Source organism: Cavia porcellus, unplaced genomic scaffold (genome assembly GCF_034190915.1).
Source record: "Cavia porcellus strain 051 isolate PalLab524CR breed Dunkin Hartley unplaced genomic scaffold, mCavPor4.1 scaffold_7, whole genome shotgun sequence".
Taxonomy (NCBI): domain Eukaryota; kingdom Metazoa; phylum Chordata; class Mammalia; order Rodentia; family Caviidae; genus Cavia; species Cavia porcellus.
This window is the reverse complement of record NW_026947490.1, coordinates 80,309,675-80,327,907: the sequence shown is the minus strand read 5'-3', so window position 1 is coordinate 80,327,907 and position 18,233 is coordinate 80,309,675. Positions and strand designations below refer to the sequence as shown.

Sequence of the window (18,233 nt, the reverse complement as noted above, 5' to 3'; positions counted from 1 at the left end):
TGAAGTTTACCTCATACTTTAGGAAAGCAAGGGTAAGATGTAAACCTGTAGGTTTATAAAAATAATTTCATTTATAGAAGGTTAAGAATCACATTGCACATTTCATATTTTATTCAATTTTAATATGGTTTCCATTATTAACTCTTAAAGCAAAATGATTTCCAGTTTAAAAAAAATGCACTGACCACATAATTCTTTTTCATTTTATACAGTTATACAAATATTCTAAATACACATTTTGTGTTCAAGATGATGGCAAATAAGATTAACTGTACAGTACATAAAGAAAGAAAATAAGCATATTTAGAAGCAATAGAAATGTCTATACAAAACAAGCAAAAATGGAATAAAATTTATTTTTAAAGTATTGCAACAGGCCCACAGGTTTGTAACAAAAATGTCTTTGCACAGTTCCTCACAATGCCCCATTAATAGCTAAAGCAGGACAGCGGTTTTTAGAAAATAATGTTTCAAAATGCTACACATGGTACTATTGTTTGCACAGTTTGATCAAAATAACAAATCTACTTTGAGTCAAGCAAAACCTAGAGGGAATATACCAAACAACTTGAAAATCATTGTATAAAATTCATTGCACATTATTTTACTTAGTTGTTTGAAAAGTAAAAAAGTGTATTTACAAAATATTTTGCAATCAAAATTATAAAGTGAATGGGTATCTCTAGGTAACACGTCTTGACACAGTTCAAGGAAAACACACGAATGGTTTTTCTTTACGAGGTTTTCAGTGTTCCTTCCACAGGGAAGTTAACATGATCTACTCAAATGCATTTACAAGATGGTACACATACTGGAGCAAATCCAACACCTGCATTATAAAACAACGTTAAAAAGTTGAAAGCATGAGGAATTTGTACACTGTAAGAAGTGAGCTATTCAGAGATCAACAGGATAACTTTTATTTCAGTTAGCATAAAAGTTCTCAGTCTTCAGAAAACAGACAGTGAATATCCTTGACTCAATGAAAGTTGAGAAAGCACCATGCACAACAGTTGAGTGGTAAACACTGAACAAATAGCACCTGGAGTTCTGTGAGACTGACAATTTAAAACTGGTCTAGTAATTGCCGGAGATATGGTGCCTTGGATAAGTCTCTGTTTACTCGGGAGAGTTTGAAAAGTACTGGGCAGTTCAGAGAAACACATGGGATATGTCGATCAAAGGAACCTGTACAGTTCTTGCATATCTGAAAACATAAGAGAAACATACAATATAGAAAAGCTGCTATACATAAGGGTAGATAAATTTCCATAATTTTTCTGACTTACCACAGATTACTGGTAAATAAATATACAACATGTAATATATTACAGAAAATTCTGTTATTTTCACCTGCTGGAAGCCTGTGGGTTAATCATTCTAAAGGATGTTACTTCACAAAACAGTATAAAATCATCTAGGACTCATTCCTTCCCTGTGATCAACTTTCATTTACAAAAGAATCCATTATAATTCACATAGAAATACAACTTCAGCAAGATTTCTGACTGTAGAGGTACCTAACACTTTTCTTCCTACAGAAACAGCTGTTTAGCTAGCACTGGTATATGGTGGGTATGTGACCCAGATAACCTTGCTAGGAGGGGAACAAAGCATGTGCTACCCTCCTTCCCGATGGAGAGTGGTCGGGACCCCCTCAAATGGAGGAAAGGTAAAAAGGAAGTGCCTAGCAGCTTCCACAAGCCATGAGCCCAGTGTGGGAGACTCCTGGGCTTTACTCCACAGGAGTTCAGTCTATCGTGTCACCTTGTATCTGGACTGCTGCTGCACAGAACCATCTTGAGACCACACCCAAACATTTCCAGCCCTAAAAATAGCTGTGTGTGACCCCATTGAGCTGGACCTAATTTGGAGATGTGGTCCTGTAAGCCTCAGGTCCATGGCTATAGCCACAAGACCTGTCCTTGCCCAGAGGCAAACAGGCCTGGAGCTATCAGCAAACCTGCCCTCCTAGGAGATGCTGCCCTGGAGCCTATGCCACTTGCAGGCATTGCTGCACTCTCTGTGGTTGAGGACGATGTACAAAGGCTATGTTACTCTTACCCACCCAGGACCAAAGCCCACCTATCCTGTGTCCTAGGATACATCTCCAGGAGGCCTTTCAGTGTAAAAAACACCATATAACATGAATAGAACCAGCTGTTCCACCAGTGGCACAGATATCTGATGTAGAGACAAAAGAAACATGAGAAAGCAAGGTGATATGATGCTTCCAAAGAAATATACAAATTCTCTACTAATAGACCCTAAAGAAAAGTAAATCTATACAGTGCCAGAAAAGAACTCAAAATAATTTTAGGGAAATGCAAAAAGATACAAGAAAAGGTAATTAGAAAAAAAACACAAAAGAACCAAACCTTGGAGCTAAAGAAGTTAATGAGTGGAACACACACACACACACACACACACTCACTCACTCACTCTCACACTCTTGTCTGTCTCCAGCTTTAAAAACAGACTATGCCAAGCAAAAGAATTAATGAACCTGAAGATAGGTCTTACAAAATAATCCAGACTACCCTCCCAAAAGGAACCCTGTGTGACTTATAAAAAGCAAATAGGCAAAGAGAGATTTCCATTGTGAGTGCTACAGCAGAAGAGACAGAAACAGGAGTACAAACTCTACTTAAAGGAAAAAAAAAAAAATCGAAAATACCTGAAAACTTCCCACATCTAGGGATAGAGAAAAACCCAGATTTCAAAGGCTCCCAAGCAGATTTAACTCGAAAAGTCATCTCCAAGGCATCAGGTCACAAATAAAGCCTCATTTAGACTAGAAACAAATTCCACAGTAGAAACTTTACAAGCCAGAAGAGCACAGAATATGTTCTGAGTCCTCAGAGGAAAATATTTACCAGAAATATACCCAGCAAAATTGTCATGTAAAACTTGAGTGAATGAATATAGAATTAGTCTCACAAGAAATGCCTAAAGAAGTCCTACATCTGGAATCAAAAAGATACCATTTTGAAAGCATGTAACGTAAAAGCATAAAATTAACCAGTAGGAGTTACAGAAAGATAAGAAAACAAGTAACTCTTATCAATAGAGAAAATCCCAAGCCACAAAGAACAAAGAACATACAAATAACCAGAACATAACAAAATGACAGGGTTACTACCTATCACAAATAATCCTAAATGTAAACAGATCATGAGTGAATGGATTAAAAACCAACACTCAACTATTTGTTGCCTGAAAGAAATTCATTTTGTTGGTAAAGACATACCCACAGAAAGGATAGAAATACAAATGGAAACCAAAAATGAACAGGAGTGGTTTTGCCTGTATCAGGTAAGAGACTTTAGAACTAAAGATATTATACAAAAATAATTGAGGATTTCAATACTCCACATTTATCAATAGATCTGATGAAAATGTCAAGATAAAAAGATAGCAGTTAAACTATTCTACAGACAAAATGGTGGTACATACACTTACAGAACATTTTAATCAACAGATACAGAATATAATTTTTATCAGCATGTGTAAGTCTTAAAAGAGAAGCTGACAGTAATGAACACCTACATAAAAACTGCTTTCAAATAATCTAATGATGCAACACAAGGTCTTAGAAAAATAAACCAAATGCAAAATTAGTAAATGGAAAAAATAAAGATGAGAGCAGAAATAAATGAACTACCGACTAGTAGTTCAGCTTTTTAAAAAGATTAACACAACTGATGTTAATTACACTAAGCAAAACAGAAGACACAAGTTGGAGATAAAAAAAAAAAAGAATTACTATAACATAACCAGAGAAACACATGGGATTACTGGGGAGTATTACAAACAACTATATGCAAACAAGTTGGGAAAGAAACAAATACATATATGGGACATATTACGTACCAAAACTCAACCATGAAGAAACAAGAAACTTAAACAGGCCAATAATGAGTAACAGGATTGTTGGGACACTACAGAGTGTCTCTCCAAAGAAAGTCCAGGACCAATGGATGGCTTCAGAGCTAAATTCATCAGACTTAAAAAAAAAAGAACACCAATTCTTCTCAAACTTTTATGACTATTCCCAATATCAAAATCAGACAAAAAATCAGACAAAAATTAATTAATGGACTTCTTCCAAAATCATCTGCTTGAGGCCAACACTACTTTACATCAAAACCAACAATAAAAAAACTCCATAATATCCCTGATGAATACAATGCAAAAATTCTCCACAAAACACCAGCAAATCAAAGCTAAAGCATCTTCAAAAAGATTATATGCCACGATCAAGTGGGATTCACCATACCTAAACAAAGGATGGCCTGACATATGCATATCAAAAACTGCAATAACATCAACAGAGTCAAAAATAGATGCAAACAGAAAGCATTTGATAAAATTCAATATCCTTCTGAGATTAAAAAATTTGGAACAGCTGGGCATGGTAGTACATGCCTCTAAAACCGTATTTGGAAGGATGCAAGAGTATTGCTACAAGTTTGAGGCTCGCTTAGGCTATGTAGTGAGTTCAAGGCCAACTTGAACTGTACAGTAAGATCCTATCCCTAAAAATAGTATGAACAAATTAACTGTGGAAGGAATTTATTTCAACAAAATAGAAGCCATACATGACAAATCTACAGTTCACATCATACTGAATGGGGGAAAGCTGAAAGTATTTCCTCTAACATCTAGGACAACTTCCTGACTACTCTTATTTAACACAGTACTCAAAGACTTAGAGAAATTAATAAAAACAGAATAAAGGACATTCAAACTGTGAGGGAGGAGACTGAATTTAACTACTGGAAGAAAATATCACCTTAAGTATAAAAACTAAAAACTTAATGAAAAACTGTTAGAACTATGAATTAAGTAAAGATGCAAGGTAAAAGAAAAAGACATACAAAAATCATAGCATTTACATACACTAATAATAAACTTCCTGAAAAAGAACTCAAGACAGTAATTCCATTCACAATAGCTACAAACAAAAACAGAAAACTCAAAAACCAAGGAGACTGAAAAGCCCTAGGGATATATTTAACCAAGGAAGTGAAAGATCTCTAGAATGAAAATTATAAAACACTGAGGTAAGAAGTTGAAGATGACACACAGGTGCATGCACACACAAAAGACATGTCCTCGTATCAGAATATTAATATATGCACACTACACAAAATGATCTATAGCTTCAGTGTAGCTCCATAAAAATACCAGTAACATTCTTCAAAGAAATGAAAAACAAAATCCTAAAATTTACAGTGAGCTACAAAAGGCTTCCAAATATCCAAATAGATTTTTTTTTTTAACAAAAGGGAAAGGGACCAAGAGATGGGATGTAATCATTATGTATTACAAACATGGATCTGCAAATAAAAACTTTTTTAAAAGTTAAAAAGTTGGAACTACATAATACTTCAGTATAAACAAAGCTATAGTGACCCAAACAGCATGGTTTTGACATAAAAATTGTCACATGAACCAATGGGACAGAAGAAAGAATCTAGAAGTAAACCCATGTCTTTAAAGCCAAATGATTTTCAACAAAAGTGCCAAGAACATATGGTACAGTATGGACAGCCTTCAGTAAATAGTGGTAGGAAAACCTGGGCGGTCTTATGTAGAATACATCAGACTCATTTCTCACCATATACAAAAATCATCTCAAAAATGCACCAGAGACCTAAGTGTCAGATCTAAAACTATGAGACTTCTACAAGAAAACATAGGAAAATCACTTTCAGATATCAGTGTGAACCAAGATTTTTTTTTTGAGAGGTGTATTACTCTCCAAACAATAATAGACAAATATGATTATATCAAAGTAAGATGGGGGAAATATTACCGACATTCACGTAATATTCAGAATATATAAGGGACTTCAAAAACTCAATGGCAAACCAGCACAAACTAATCTGCCCACAAGTAACCTGATTTAAAAATAAGCCGTAGACTTAAACAGACATTTTCTCAAAGATATAGTCAACAAGCACATGAAAACAATGGTAAAAACTACTAATCAGAGAAACACATATCAAAACCACAATGAGATTTTTTACCCCCTAATTACAATGCATATTATCAAAAAGACAAAAATAATAAATTCTGTAGAGAATGCTAAAAAAGGGGAGGCACTCTCATATACTGCTGCTGGGAATGTAAGTTAGCATAGCCATAATGGAAAACAAAATGAAAGTTTCTCAAAAAACTAGAAATAAAACAACTACATGATTCAGCAATTCCACTACTGGGTATACATCTAAAGGAAATGAGAGTGCTACATCAAAGATGCCTGCATGCCCACATTTACTGTACCACTGTTTACAGCTGCCAAGAATCAACTGAAGTGTCCGTGGATAGGTGAATGGAAAAAGGACATGTGGTATATATGCACAATGGACATTCTGCCATAAAAAGAAGAGTTCTATCATTTGCATCTGTATGTATGGGACCAGGGGACATTATGTTAAGTGACATACAACAGGCAGAGAAAGACAAATAGTGTGTGTTCTCACTCATGTGGAAGCTAAAAAATCTCACAGAAGTCAAATCGTGACCATTGGATGGTATAAAGGATACATTCTATTGCTCTGTAGTGCAGTCTACAAATGAGATATCTCAAAATAGCTAGAAAAGAGGCAGATTTAATTATTACATTGTATTCACATATCATGATCCTGCACTCCAGAAATATGTACAATTAATGTGTCAATTAGAAAAAAATCCGCACAATGCACTTCTCAATTGCCAACAAAAATTTCTTAAATTTACTATAAATACTATTTTTTCAAATGACATAGTTGTCTTCATATAACAATCAAAAAGTTACTCATTTACTTATTTCTGAAGAGAAAAATCACAGTATGAAAAATCCAATTGTGAATTTGAAAGTAGCAGTCTAGACCACTAATTCTAGGCCCTGGCTAACAATGGGTTCAGGGTCACTCCATGCCAGTGAAACCAGCACCTCTGGGGTGAAAGCCTAGGATTCCTTACCCTAAGGTTCCCAGATGACTCTAATGTATAATCAGATGTGGAAAAAGTCATGCGGCAAGTGTTTAAAAAGAGAAGCATACTCTTAGTCAATGATCAGACTTCACATGATCTCAAAGTTTCATGTCACACAGCAAACTGTTTTCATGTTTTATAATCTTTTGAACTGTTTTCTGTCAAACATTAAAAAAGGCTACTGGTGAGGATCCCAACGATCAAGAAAATAGAGTGTGTCGCAGTGACTGAAGGGTATGTAAGCCAGGGGCACAACCACCTGTAGGTGGTCCCTCTGCTCAGGAGGCTGCAGGGAGGTGTCAGATGAGCGGGGAGTACATGAGAAGCCCAGGAACACAGCAGAGGGCCCCCCTTCTAAAGAAAGGGAAAGGGGGAGAGAGAACCAGGCAGCACCAACTACTCTAAATTGTGGGGTTTTTTTTTTTGGTCTTTTTCCTTTTTATTGGTACCGGGGATCGAACTCGCGACAGCCTGCTTGTAAGGCAGGCGCTTATGCCGCTGAGCTAAATCCCCAGCCCCTCTAAATTGTGTTTTAAGAGATAAATATGTTGTAATGAATTCTTCCACAGGTATTTAACAAAGAGGATTTAGACAGTGAATAAAAAATTATGAAACAGCCCATAGTTCAACTGTAGTACGTTTAGATTTTAGACGTTTTATGAGTCTAGAATGCTCATTCAATTTTCACACCAGCGTTCTCTCATACCTTATCCCCTGGAAGTCCCAGACTGCCTGAGAACCCAGGTCTACTGAATCGGGCCGTACCTTCAGAAGCTGCTCCTGTTTGCGCTCCAACTCCCGAATCTCTTGATTGAGAATGACGGTAACATGCTGAGGTTGACTCCGACATTTACTACAGATGCCATGTTGAGTTAGGTCATCACACACAGGACAGTGTAAAGTAGTGAAATACTGAGAAATCGTGCCTTTTCTTCCTTCAAGGTCACTTCGTGAGGAGCTGGCTGCTTTCTGAATCTGTGTCATCAATTCAGAAATAAGTCTGAGCCAGCTTAACAGCAGAGCCGCCATTCTCATGCGAATGACAGATTTACTCTGAATTTTATTCCTTCATTCACAGATGCTGAGGAGCTACCACATGGAAGACAGACACTTTTCTAGACACTGGGGATACAGACATTGGGAAATGAACAAAGTCACTGCTTTCCTGGAATTTACTTCTTTTGCCTTTGTGGTATGGGGGATGGAATACAGGGCATGCTAGGCAAATGCTGGGCCAATGAATGACATCCACGGTGCTTTTTCAAGATTTCACTTTGAGACAGGGTCTCAATAAATTGCTCAGGGTGGTCTCAAATCTGTGATCCCCCTATCTCCTTTCATCTAGCAAGTAGCTGGGATCCTAAGTTTGAATCACCACACCTGCCTGAGGTTTTATCTTGAAATCATCAGATACAGTTTTTCTTTCTTTTGGCGGAGCGAGGAACTACCTACTGGCCCATGGGTTTTTGGTTGAGATATACAGATGTCTTAAGATTATACAGGGTAACCAGATCATAGAGGACAATGGGGAAAATCCAGGTTGAGAGTGAATACTATTTTAAGGTGGCACAATCTGGGCCATGGTAGAAAAACTGTTTGTTTTTGGTACCAGGGATGGAACTCAGTACCTTGTGCTTGCCAGGCAGGAACTTACACCACTGAGCTAAACCCCTGGGCCCAATCTGGGCCATGGAAGCAAAGTGACAGACTAAAAATAACTTGTTAGGCAGGTAAGTGCAAAATTTGAGCAAAAGTGTACCCAAAATTTAATTAGGTGCATATCACTTAGGAATTTTTCATTTAATGTAATACTAATTTCAGAGTTTTCTGATACTCATTTGTGTCTTATAAATTATTTTGTATAAAAATTATTGGGTTACTCTCTCAGAAATGCCACTGGCTTAATATTCTTGCTGGCACTATAATGAAAATGTTAAAAAAAAAAAAAAAAATCTTAGCTTCCTGACTTAAGAGCCAGGACACAATATTATAGATGACAGCCAGCATAAATTTTCTAAAAAACAGTTTCACCTTCAGTTTTCTAGCTTATTTTTTCCTTCACTTTACAAATACTTACTGAGAAATAATTATGATTTGTGTATCAACTTTTGTTTAGCAGGTGGCCTAAACAATACTGCTTCCATAGTTTAAGATAACTACAAATAAATGCACACATCTAAAGTGCAATCTCTCTCTAGTAGATAAAATGACTACTAGAAAAATGCCCATTATTTTGGATTATTATAGATTCACTAATTTCAAGCTCCTAATGGATAAACTAAGAAAAAGGTTTAAGCAAATCTCCTCAGGCTAAGATTCCAAGTTGCGTGTGAAGTGTAACGCTATTTTACAGTGTTACTTCTTTCATCTGGTTTCTTCAGGGCCATTGTTAAATACTATACCCCATATATTTCTTAAACATCCATTTTCAAATTTTTGCTCTTCATTTTTTTCCTACAAAGCAACACAAGCTCTTTGATTTCTGAACAGTTTGTAACAGAGCTCAACAGACCACTTGTTTCTCTATACTTCTAAAAATCTCTTAAGCTTTTTTGTCCACGAATGTTTCAAGAGCCTTGTACAGGGTCACAAAGCCTCAATGTGATGTGAACCCCCAAAAGGTTTACATAATTCTAGGTGGTACTGAAAGTGGGTTGCTCATCTGAGAATAAAGATTGTAAAAGAAAGAGAAACAAAAGTAAATGAAATCATACCAATGCAAATCAAAACAAATGAGTACTCCAAACTGAAACAAATACCTGAAAATTTTGTCTACCTCTGAATCTCTTCTCCTACCCCGTAAAGTGCCACAAAATGACCCACAATACATGTAAATGGCTTGCCTCACTCTAAACGGTACTGACCACTAGCCAGTGGTCCCCAAAGATTTACAGAGGTAAAATGATCCCAAAAGGTGAAGGTCCTTACTGCTCCACAGTGCCACTGCTGACCAAACAAAGACAAGGTTCAAATTATGTGGTGAGCACTTTCTGGAGTGCACTTGGTACTCTTGGTTTCCAGCAGGAAACCAAGAGTAGCCCCAGCTTCCCCAACAGCCTTTTCCTTTTCTCACAAAAAGCATTTCCAGGCAGCTGAGGCCTTGAGCAAGGACAGGAGAAAGGCTGCGGGGAGTAATGGGCTGGCATCCGCTCCTGAAATGTCCCCCAAGTCCTGACCATGGATTCAGGTAATCACAAAGCAGTCAGTCCCCCTTCCCAAATGACCTCAGGATTCATGGCTCTTAGGAGTGAATGCCTACAGTCATTGTATGTATGTATCATATGTATGCCTACAGTCACTGGTCACTTAGGTATGTCAGCTTGCCGCTGACCAAACAGAATAAAAAAGGAAATTTGCTATGAAATAAGAAAGGAAAAAGGATCTTTTAAAGGTGATTCTGAGGGATGCATGCTCCTTTTCATTACCATTAGCTAGTTTGGTCTGAGTAATTTTGTGGCAAAATGTTTACCACTTTACCCTTTGGGATTGATCTACTTTGCATTTCTTAGCAATACATACATACAACCTTTAGTTCTGCTAAAAATTTTAAGTGAAACAGTTATAACACAAGTATGCTCTAGCACACTTACCCTTGGTAATTCATGATACCAGCTGAAGACATCAATACCAATAAGTGAGAAGATTCTTGCCAGGGGTGGAAGGATTTGCTTGGTGATATAGTAAATGGCATTTAGCCTAAGAGTTGGATCTTGCAGGAGTTCTCCTGGGCGCCTTACCAGCTGGATGAGTGGTACCCCAGGGGTCCCATAAATAATAACATATGGTACCCTCTCCCCAACTCGAGGCTCAGATCGCCGGTCATGGGTAACCATTTTTCTGTTAAAATTCAAACAAAAGACACACTCAAAGACTGTCATAGAAGGCATCTTTCTAATGCATTCAGTTTGAATGAGGCAGTTAAACCATGAGAATTCTATACAGCATACTTTCAAATTAAGAGTTACTACTACTTTGAGAACTATGTACATTTCAATTGGTTGGTACCAAGTGGATACGCTGTAGGAATTTAAAACTTAACGCTGTATTATCATTGCTACCTGAAAAATAATTTCTTAAAAGAACTACCACAAATATAACAATGAAAGATAGGAAAATTTAGCTAAGCAATTTGATTCCAGAATGATACTATCTTCTAAATGGTTGATCAGCCTTTAGTTTTCCAAAAGAAGCCCAAAGGAGTTCGTCAGAGCTTATAAAATATATGGGGATGCTAACTCCTCTTAAACTTCATGTGGGAGAGTGGATAAACGGGACTGGGTGTCTTTTCATTTACTCTCAGCCAGTGCAGACCCCAGGACTACACCAGCTAGCCAGAGAGCTGTGCTGTGAATATATTACCTTGTAAGTTCAAGGGCTGGCACACAAGCTCCAGGTTTATAAGAAGAACTTCCTCTGTATTCCTTGGCAAAGATAAAATCTTGTATACTGGCTTTTCCTTCCAAAAGCTTCATACATTGTCGCTGAACATACTGTTTAATTAGACTTATATCTCTCGTTTCAAACAGCAGCTTTAAAGAACGCTCAAGTATCTTAAAACAAAAAAGATACGCACGTAAAGATAAAGTATCTCCAAGCATATTCATTATTGTTGTTCTACTTTCTTCTTCTTTTTTTTTTAAAAAAAGACAAGGTCTTGCTATGTAGTTCAGGCTGGTCTTGAACTCACTTTGTAGCCCAGGCTGGCCTCGAATTTGCAAGGATTCTCCTGCCTCAGCCTCTCAAGTGCTGGGATGATAGGCATATACTATCAAGTCCAGCTGTTGTTCTACTTTCACTGTAAAGATATTGGGGTAATTTGCTGATCTGTCTAACTAATCTAAGAATAGCGGGATGATACAAGAAATTGGAAGATTCTTCTGAGACTATATATAGTTGCTATTTCTAAAAACAGAGTATCACATAGTTTGATAAAAATCGTATTGAATAATATTCAGATAAAACATTTGGTAAGTGATGAAAACATGAAACATGTAAGTTTTTCTTAAATTGTCAAAGCATTCTAGACATAAGAAAGCAGGCATAATGCCAGTGCTCCAAAGGATAAGGCTGGAGGACTGCCACAAGTTCGAGGACAGCCTGCGCTCTACATAGCGAGTTCAAGGTTAGGCTATACTACACAGTGAGACGCTGTCTCAACAATCAACCCACCAACCAACCCACATAATAACTGCAAACTGTTTTAACTGCTATAAAAATAACTTATTTACCTGTATAGAACAAAATAAATATCACCAAATAGTCAAAAGCCAGCATTTTGTTTGATACAGTGTTGATAATTAATTGTGACAGAATTTTCTGTGCTGAAAGTATTCCTACTAGGAGATGAACAACATGCAGTGGATTTATGTAATATGCTAACTCTAAATTACTGGTGAAAATTCTGTATCTTACTCTCAACACTGGGACCTGAGTATATTTAGATAATAAGCTTGTAAATTTGGTGTAAGTACTGTTATTGTTTTAGACATAAGAAGTCATCCAGAAGTTCCATGTTCAGAAGTGGGGCCTGGTGAAAATCAGTGGGCCACTGAGGGGTGTGACTTAGGAGGACATATTCTCCTCCCTGGATCTTCTCTCTGCCTTCTGACCGCCATGACGTGAGCTGCTTTCCTGCACCAGGCCCTTCCGCAATGCACTTTGTGCCCTGGAGCTGGCCAACCATGGGCTGAATCCAACTGAAACTGTCAAGTCAAAAAAAACTTTCCTCCTTTGAAATTGCGGGTGTTGGGTATTTTGTCTCAGTGACAAGAAAATAAGTACAACAGGTGTCATTCTTCCCATAGAGAAACAATGAACTGGGTATCTCCTCTAGAAACTCAGTATTTCCCCAAATTCACATGATATTATATGGGATACATGTGAAAAAGGCTGTTTCCCTGTGTATCACTTATTTCTGGTTTACTAGAAGAGTCTGGGCCTGAGCAAAGAAAACATGTATTCTGGTGAAAATTACTATGGTTGAAATTTTAGGTAATTTATTTAGTAGCACTGTTCAGAAATGTAATTTGTATCTGATAACCCAAGTAAATGAATTCAGTCAACATGTACATACTTATTTATGAAATCTTTCTCTATCCTGCTCCTCTTTTTGTTTATTTGTTCTGTTCTTGTTTTTTGAGACATGGTCTCTCTTCCCAATTCAGGCTGGCCTTGAACTCATGAAGGTTCTCTTGCCTCAGCCTCCTGGGTACTAGGCCTTCATGCATGCCTGTCCTCTTCCTTACCTTCTGGGAACTGTTACATGATAACATGTCATGCTATCATCGAAGCAAGTAGGAAGGCAACTCTTAACAGTTGATGTGTTACTTTTTAACAATTTTAATAAAATATACAATATGGGAAGAAGTAGAAAACTACAGGCTAAAGACTGGAAATAAAATTCTCGAAGTTCATATAGATCCTCCTCTATTTACAACTATGTGGAATATAGTTCCTTCACCTCCATGTGTGCTTAAGGATTATTACACTTTTACCACACTTTAACCATTTATTTCTCACAGATGCAAATAAGATAGGTAAAACTTACCTTAGAAACGGCAGGGCAAGAATCTCTTCTAACTGTTTCTATTCCTTTTGCATCAAATACTGGGTCCTTCTGATCCAAGGTTTCATACATGTAACCCACATACCTCTTTTTTGTTTGTAAAACACAGGGCAAATATACCTGTAGTGGAATTTTAAAAAAAGCCTCTCTGTAAACATTTTTCTCTCACCAAGCTATTTTGTCTTTCTGCTCTCTTTTATTCAAATGGAAATTACAAGAAATTTCTTTTTTTTCTCTCTTTTGGTGTGGATTGAATTCATGCCGTTGTGTTTGCTGGGCAAGTGCTTGTGCCATTGAGCTAAATCTCTGGCAAGAAATTTCTTAAATTTCTTAGGGTACAACAAATGCATATATAAAATCCAGATATGAAGTATACAAAATGAACTGTCCTTAGTTTTTTACTTTACTCTTGTTCTTGCACAATTTTGCTCCCACCTCAACTGACACTGCTTTCTTAAAAGTCATCAATCTTTTAATTAAAAAATACACCTATATATGGTACCCAATTAAAAAGTTATGGAAATAATAATACAATGAGAAGTTCCTTTCCTCCACTGCCTCTTACCTAGCTCTTCCCTAATTATGAGTTTCGTGGATCCTTCCGGAGACATTCCATGCAAATGCACACACTTACCATGCTCTTCATATCCCTACAATGTAGCTTATCATATACGCCATTCTGTACTTTGCCTGTTTAATAGTAGTTTAATTAATAGTTTAATATTTTGGAGATCATTCCATCCTTGTATATATTTTTAAAGCTATGTCGATGTCCATCATATGGGGGTATCATACTTTATCCAACAAGTTACCCACTATAAATCATTTATTTATAATATTTTTAATCTTTGGGAATTATAAGTAGCTTTCCAGTAAACAACTCTTCATAAATTAATATGCAAGATAAAACCCTTTCAGTGAAATTTTTGGGATCAGTGAGGTATTCTTTTTTAAGATTAAAAATTTGAACGCTTCTCCCAGTTTTTATTTTTTAAAAATTTAAATGCTGAGCATAGTAGCACATATCTGAAATCCCAGTGACTTGGGAGGCCAAGGTGGAGGATTGCAAATTTGAGGACATTTTGGGCAACTGAGCAAGACCATATCTCAAAACAAAAATTATAAAGGGTTAGGGATATAGTTCAGAGGTGGAACATGTACGAGGACCTGGATTCAACCCCTAGTACTGAAAAAAAATTCTTAAGTATTTCTTTATTTTTTGAGACAGGATCTTGCTATACTCCTCAGGGTAGTTCTGAAGCCCTGGGATCAAGCAATCCTCCTGCCCAGCAGTAACTGGGACTATAACTGTGTGCCACTATGCCTGGCATATTCATTTCTGCTTGACAAAAATTTTACATGTTTCATATATATGAATAATATTTTACTAGTTCAGACTATTCATATATGTTTGTATATATGCTTGAAATATATATACACTGTGGAATGCCCAAGCTTTATCTCTAATCATATTAAATGTAAATGAACTAACCTAATTAAAAGGCAAAAATAATGAGACTAACACTCTACTGTAACCTATTAGACCACTTTAAACAAAAAGACAAAGGTTAAAAATAAATAAAAAGCAAAGTGGTAAAAATGGTAATATTATAAAAAGAAAGCTGGAGGAGCTGTACTAATATAAGGAAAGGAGACAGTAAGACAGAATATTATCAAAGATCAAAGTAGTAGTTCATCAAGAAAACACATAATCCTCAGTATGTACACACCTAGTATGAAAACTGAATTACATGAATAGAAACTGACAGTACAAAGTGGAAGAAGAATAGGCTGAGGATGTGGCTCAGTGGTAGAACACCTGCTGGTGTGCATAAGGTCCTTGGTTCAATCGCCACTAAAAAACCCAAACCACACGAAACCAGGAAATCCATGATTACAGTGGAGACGTGAACACCTTTCTTTTAATAACTGACTAAAAGTGAAAATACAATGCTTCAACAATGCTATCAACCTTACTTAAGTAACATTTATTAGGCTCATGTGGAATATTTACTAAGATAGACTGCATGGTAGACCAAGTAACAAATTTCAATAAACTTAAAACCACTGAGATCATCGCATGTTCTTTGACCACAAGCAACCATATTAAAATACTAGCAAAAAGTTTTCTGGAAAAATCCCTAATAATTGGAACTTAACATACTTTTGAGTTTAAAGGAGAACTTATATCTTTCAATGCTGTATTAACAAAGATTTAAAAACCAATGTATCAAGTTTCCAAATTAAGAAGACAGGAAAAGAAAAGCACATTAAATCCACAGTAAGTTGAAGAAAAAAAACAGCTGAAAGAAAATTAATGTAATGGTTCTTCAAAAAAAAAAAATTTCTAGAATGAACAAGAAAAAGCCCCTTAAAAGTAACCAATATCATAAATGAAAGAAGCATGTCCCTTAAGAGCCTATAGATATTACAGTCACAATAAAGGAACATAAATAATACACATCAATGAACGTGACAACTTAGAAGAAATCGACAGTACTTAACCATCAAGTTTCAAAACTGACATGAGTAGACAATCTGAGGAAAGCATTATTAAAGATGTCTGATTTGTATTAAAACCTTCCCCCAAATGAAATCATGGCTTACTGGTGAATTCTGTCAATCACTTAAGGAAGAAATAATTTTATGTTCTGGCACTTTTTTTTTAAAGAACAAAAGAGGGAACTTTTACCTCATTTTATGAGAACAGTCGCTCTTGTCCGTAAACCAGACAAATTCAAGAGAAACTGTAGATCGTGAAGCGCTACACCATAATCCTTAACAGATATTTGTGTTTTCTTTGAGAATTTTTGCAAAGCTATGTTTAGGTCTTTGATCTATTTCAGGAAGTTTCTGTGCATGATGCTGTCACTCTCCACACCATCATCTCTTCATTGTAACAGATGGGCTGTGTGACCACAGTGTTATACACAAGCTTCTGAAACAGCACTCAGCAGCACTATGTTCTCTAACCCCCACCCCCCCGCCACGCCCCAGAAAGATACTACATCTGAGACCTTTTAGGTTTTTGGGGGCAGTCTTGCTTCAGGGTAGATGTAAAATTGAGGACTCATTTTCCTTTTCCCCTCTCTTGCTGATACTGAAGATGGACTCAAGGGCCTCATGCATGCTGGCAAGCACTCTACAAATAGGATATACCCCTAGAGCTCCTTTCTCTTATTCTTCACTTGCCCTCCTAAATCAATCACTTGTAACAACTTCCCGTTCTTCCTCAGTTTCTCTTGAATTGTCCTTATTTTCTCTATTCATCATCTTACTACATCAGGCTATGCAATTTCCAAGAAACACTTCAGGCTGACAGTCTCCTCTTCCCCATTCACCTTCTATACTACTGAGAGGCTGGCTGTCCTCAAACAACTCCGAGCTAGTCACTCTCTTTGCTGAGAACTGCTATGGTTAAATGTGTCCCTTGAGTGACACATTTCAAGGGTTGTCAATGTGACAATTAAGAGGTAAGGACCTTAGGAGGTCCTTGTTCTCTTGATGAGGAACCTTGTTCTCATGATGGCATTAGGTACCCTTATGTGAGTGCTTGACAGAAGGAGTCCTTGTCTTTTCGACCTTCTGCCTGTCCACCATTTGAAGATGCAGCATGAAAGTTTTCACGAAATATCAGACGTTGATGTCTTGATCTTGGACTCCCTAATCTCTAGCACTGAGAGAAATTTTTTTCTTTATAAATTATCCAATCTGTGGCATTTTGTTTATAGTAATGCAAGCAGACTAAGACAATAAACTTTACTGAATAAAATGTAAACACTTTGCTTGGCATTCAAGACACACTATAGGCTGTCTTGATTTTCTGGGATTTATCTTTTGCTAGTCTGTGTGCCTTTATTACAGTTTTCTAACTCTATATCTTTCTACATATCATTTTACGCTAATTTATTCCCCTCACTTCAGAGGACTGAACTCAAGGCCTTGTGTATGCTAGACAAGTACTTTCCCACTGACCTCCACCCTTAACTCATTTTTTAATACACAGTTCAACATTCTTTGATTCATGAAGTTTCCCCATCAAGTGCTGGAGGTACAATTCTTCCTTTTATTTGCATCTGTATTGGTTAGAGAGACTACCCTCATAAAGCTTTCTATTAGTTAATGAGAGATTACGTATACACACAGTATTTTCAGTTCACTTGCTCTTAGAAGGCAGAACCGTGTGTTATGTTTCCTTCTATTGACAAACGAATACAAAGGCTCATTATCTTTCATACAGAAAAAAGCTGAATACATATTTGATCTCTAAAGGTAGTGAGAAGTCTTTCTGGCAGATGTACCTGATAAAGAAATAGTACATCTCATTCCATGCGGCCTTTTATATGGCTGACATTACCATTAAAAGACTGTGTGTGCATTCTTTTCTCTTAAATAGAGAAAGGTTTGTGACAGGGTGAGACTTTCCGACTGGCACCTAAATAGCACAATAGCTTCCGTCTGTTTCTCTTTGGGATGTCGTCCTAGAGTTCAGCTACTCTGCTACAAGGAACAAGTGACCCGGGGAGAAAGCCCTATGCAGTTCCTGCCGAGTCCCACCACACACAAGGAAAAGCAGGCATCAGATGAGACCAGCCCTCAGCTTTGGACAAGTCACCCCCAGCAAGTGGATAGCTTCACCCAACTTTTAATTAAGTCTTCCCAGTTAACAACAATTGTGAGACAA

At 36.9% G+C, this 18,233-nt stretch overlaps 1 protein-coding gene across 2 annotated transcripts in view; it reads right to left on the bottom strand.

The window, feature by feature from the left end:
* Positions 1–100: 100 nt before the first annotated feature.
* Positions 101–18,233, bottom strand: part of Rev3l (REV3 like, DNA directed polymerase zeta catalytic subunit) — a 160,693-nt gene continuing 142,560 nt past the window's right edge. For both annotated transcript variants that reach the window (XM_063252366.1, XM_063252367.1), the window contains exons 28-32: positions 13,532–13,669; positions 11,344–11,534; positions 10,575–10,821; positions 7,750–7,959; positions 101–1,207 (exon numbers count right to left, since the gene is read on the bottom strand). In XM_063252366.1, the coding sequence (XP_063108436.1) occupies positions 1,067–1,207; positions 7,750–7,959; positions 10,575–10,821; positions 11,344–11,534; positions 13,532–13,669 (927 nt within the window). In that variant the 3' untranslated portion in view covers positions 101–1,066. The remainder of the gene's footprint in view (positions 1,208–7,749; positions 7,960–10,574; positions 10,822–11,343; positions 11,535–13,531; positions 13,670–18,233) is intronic.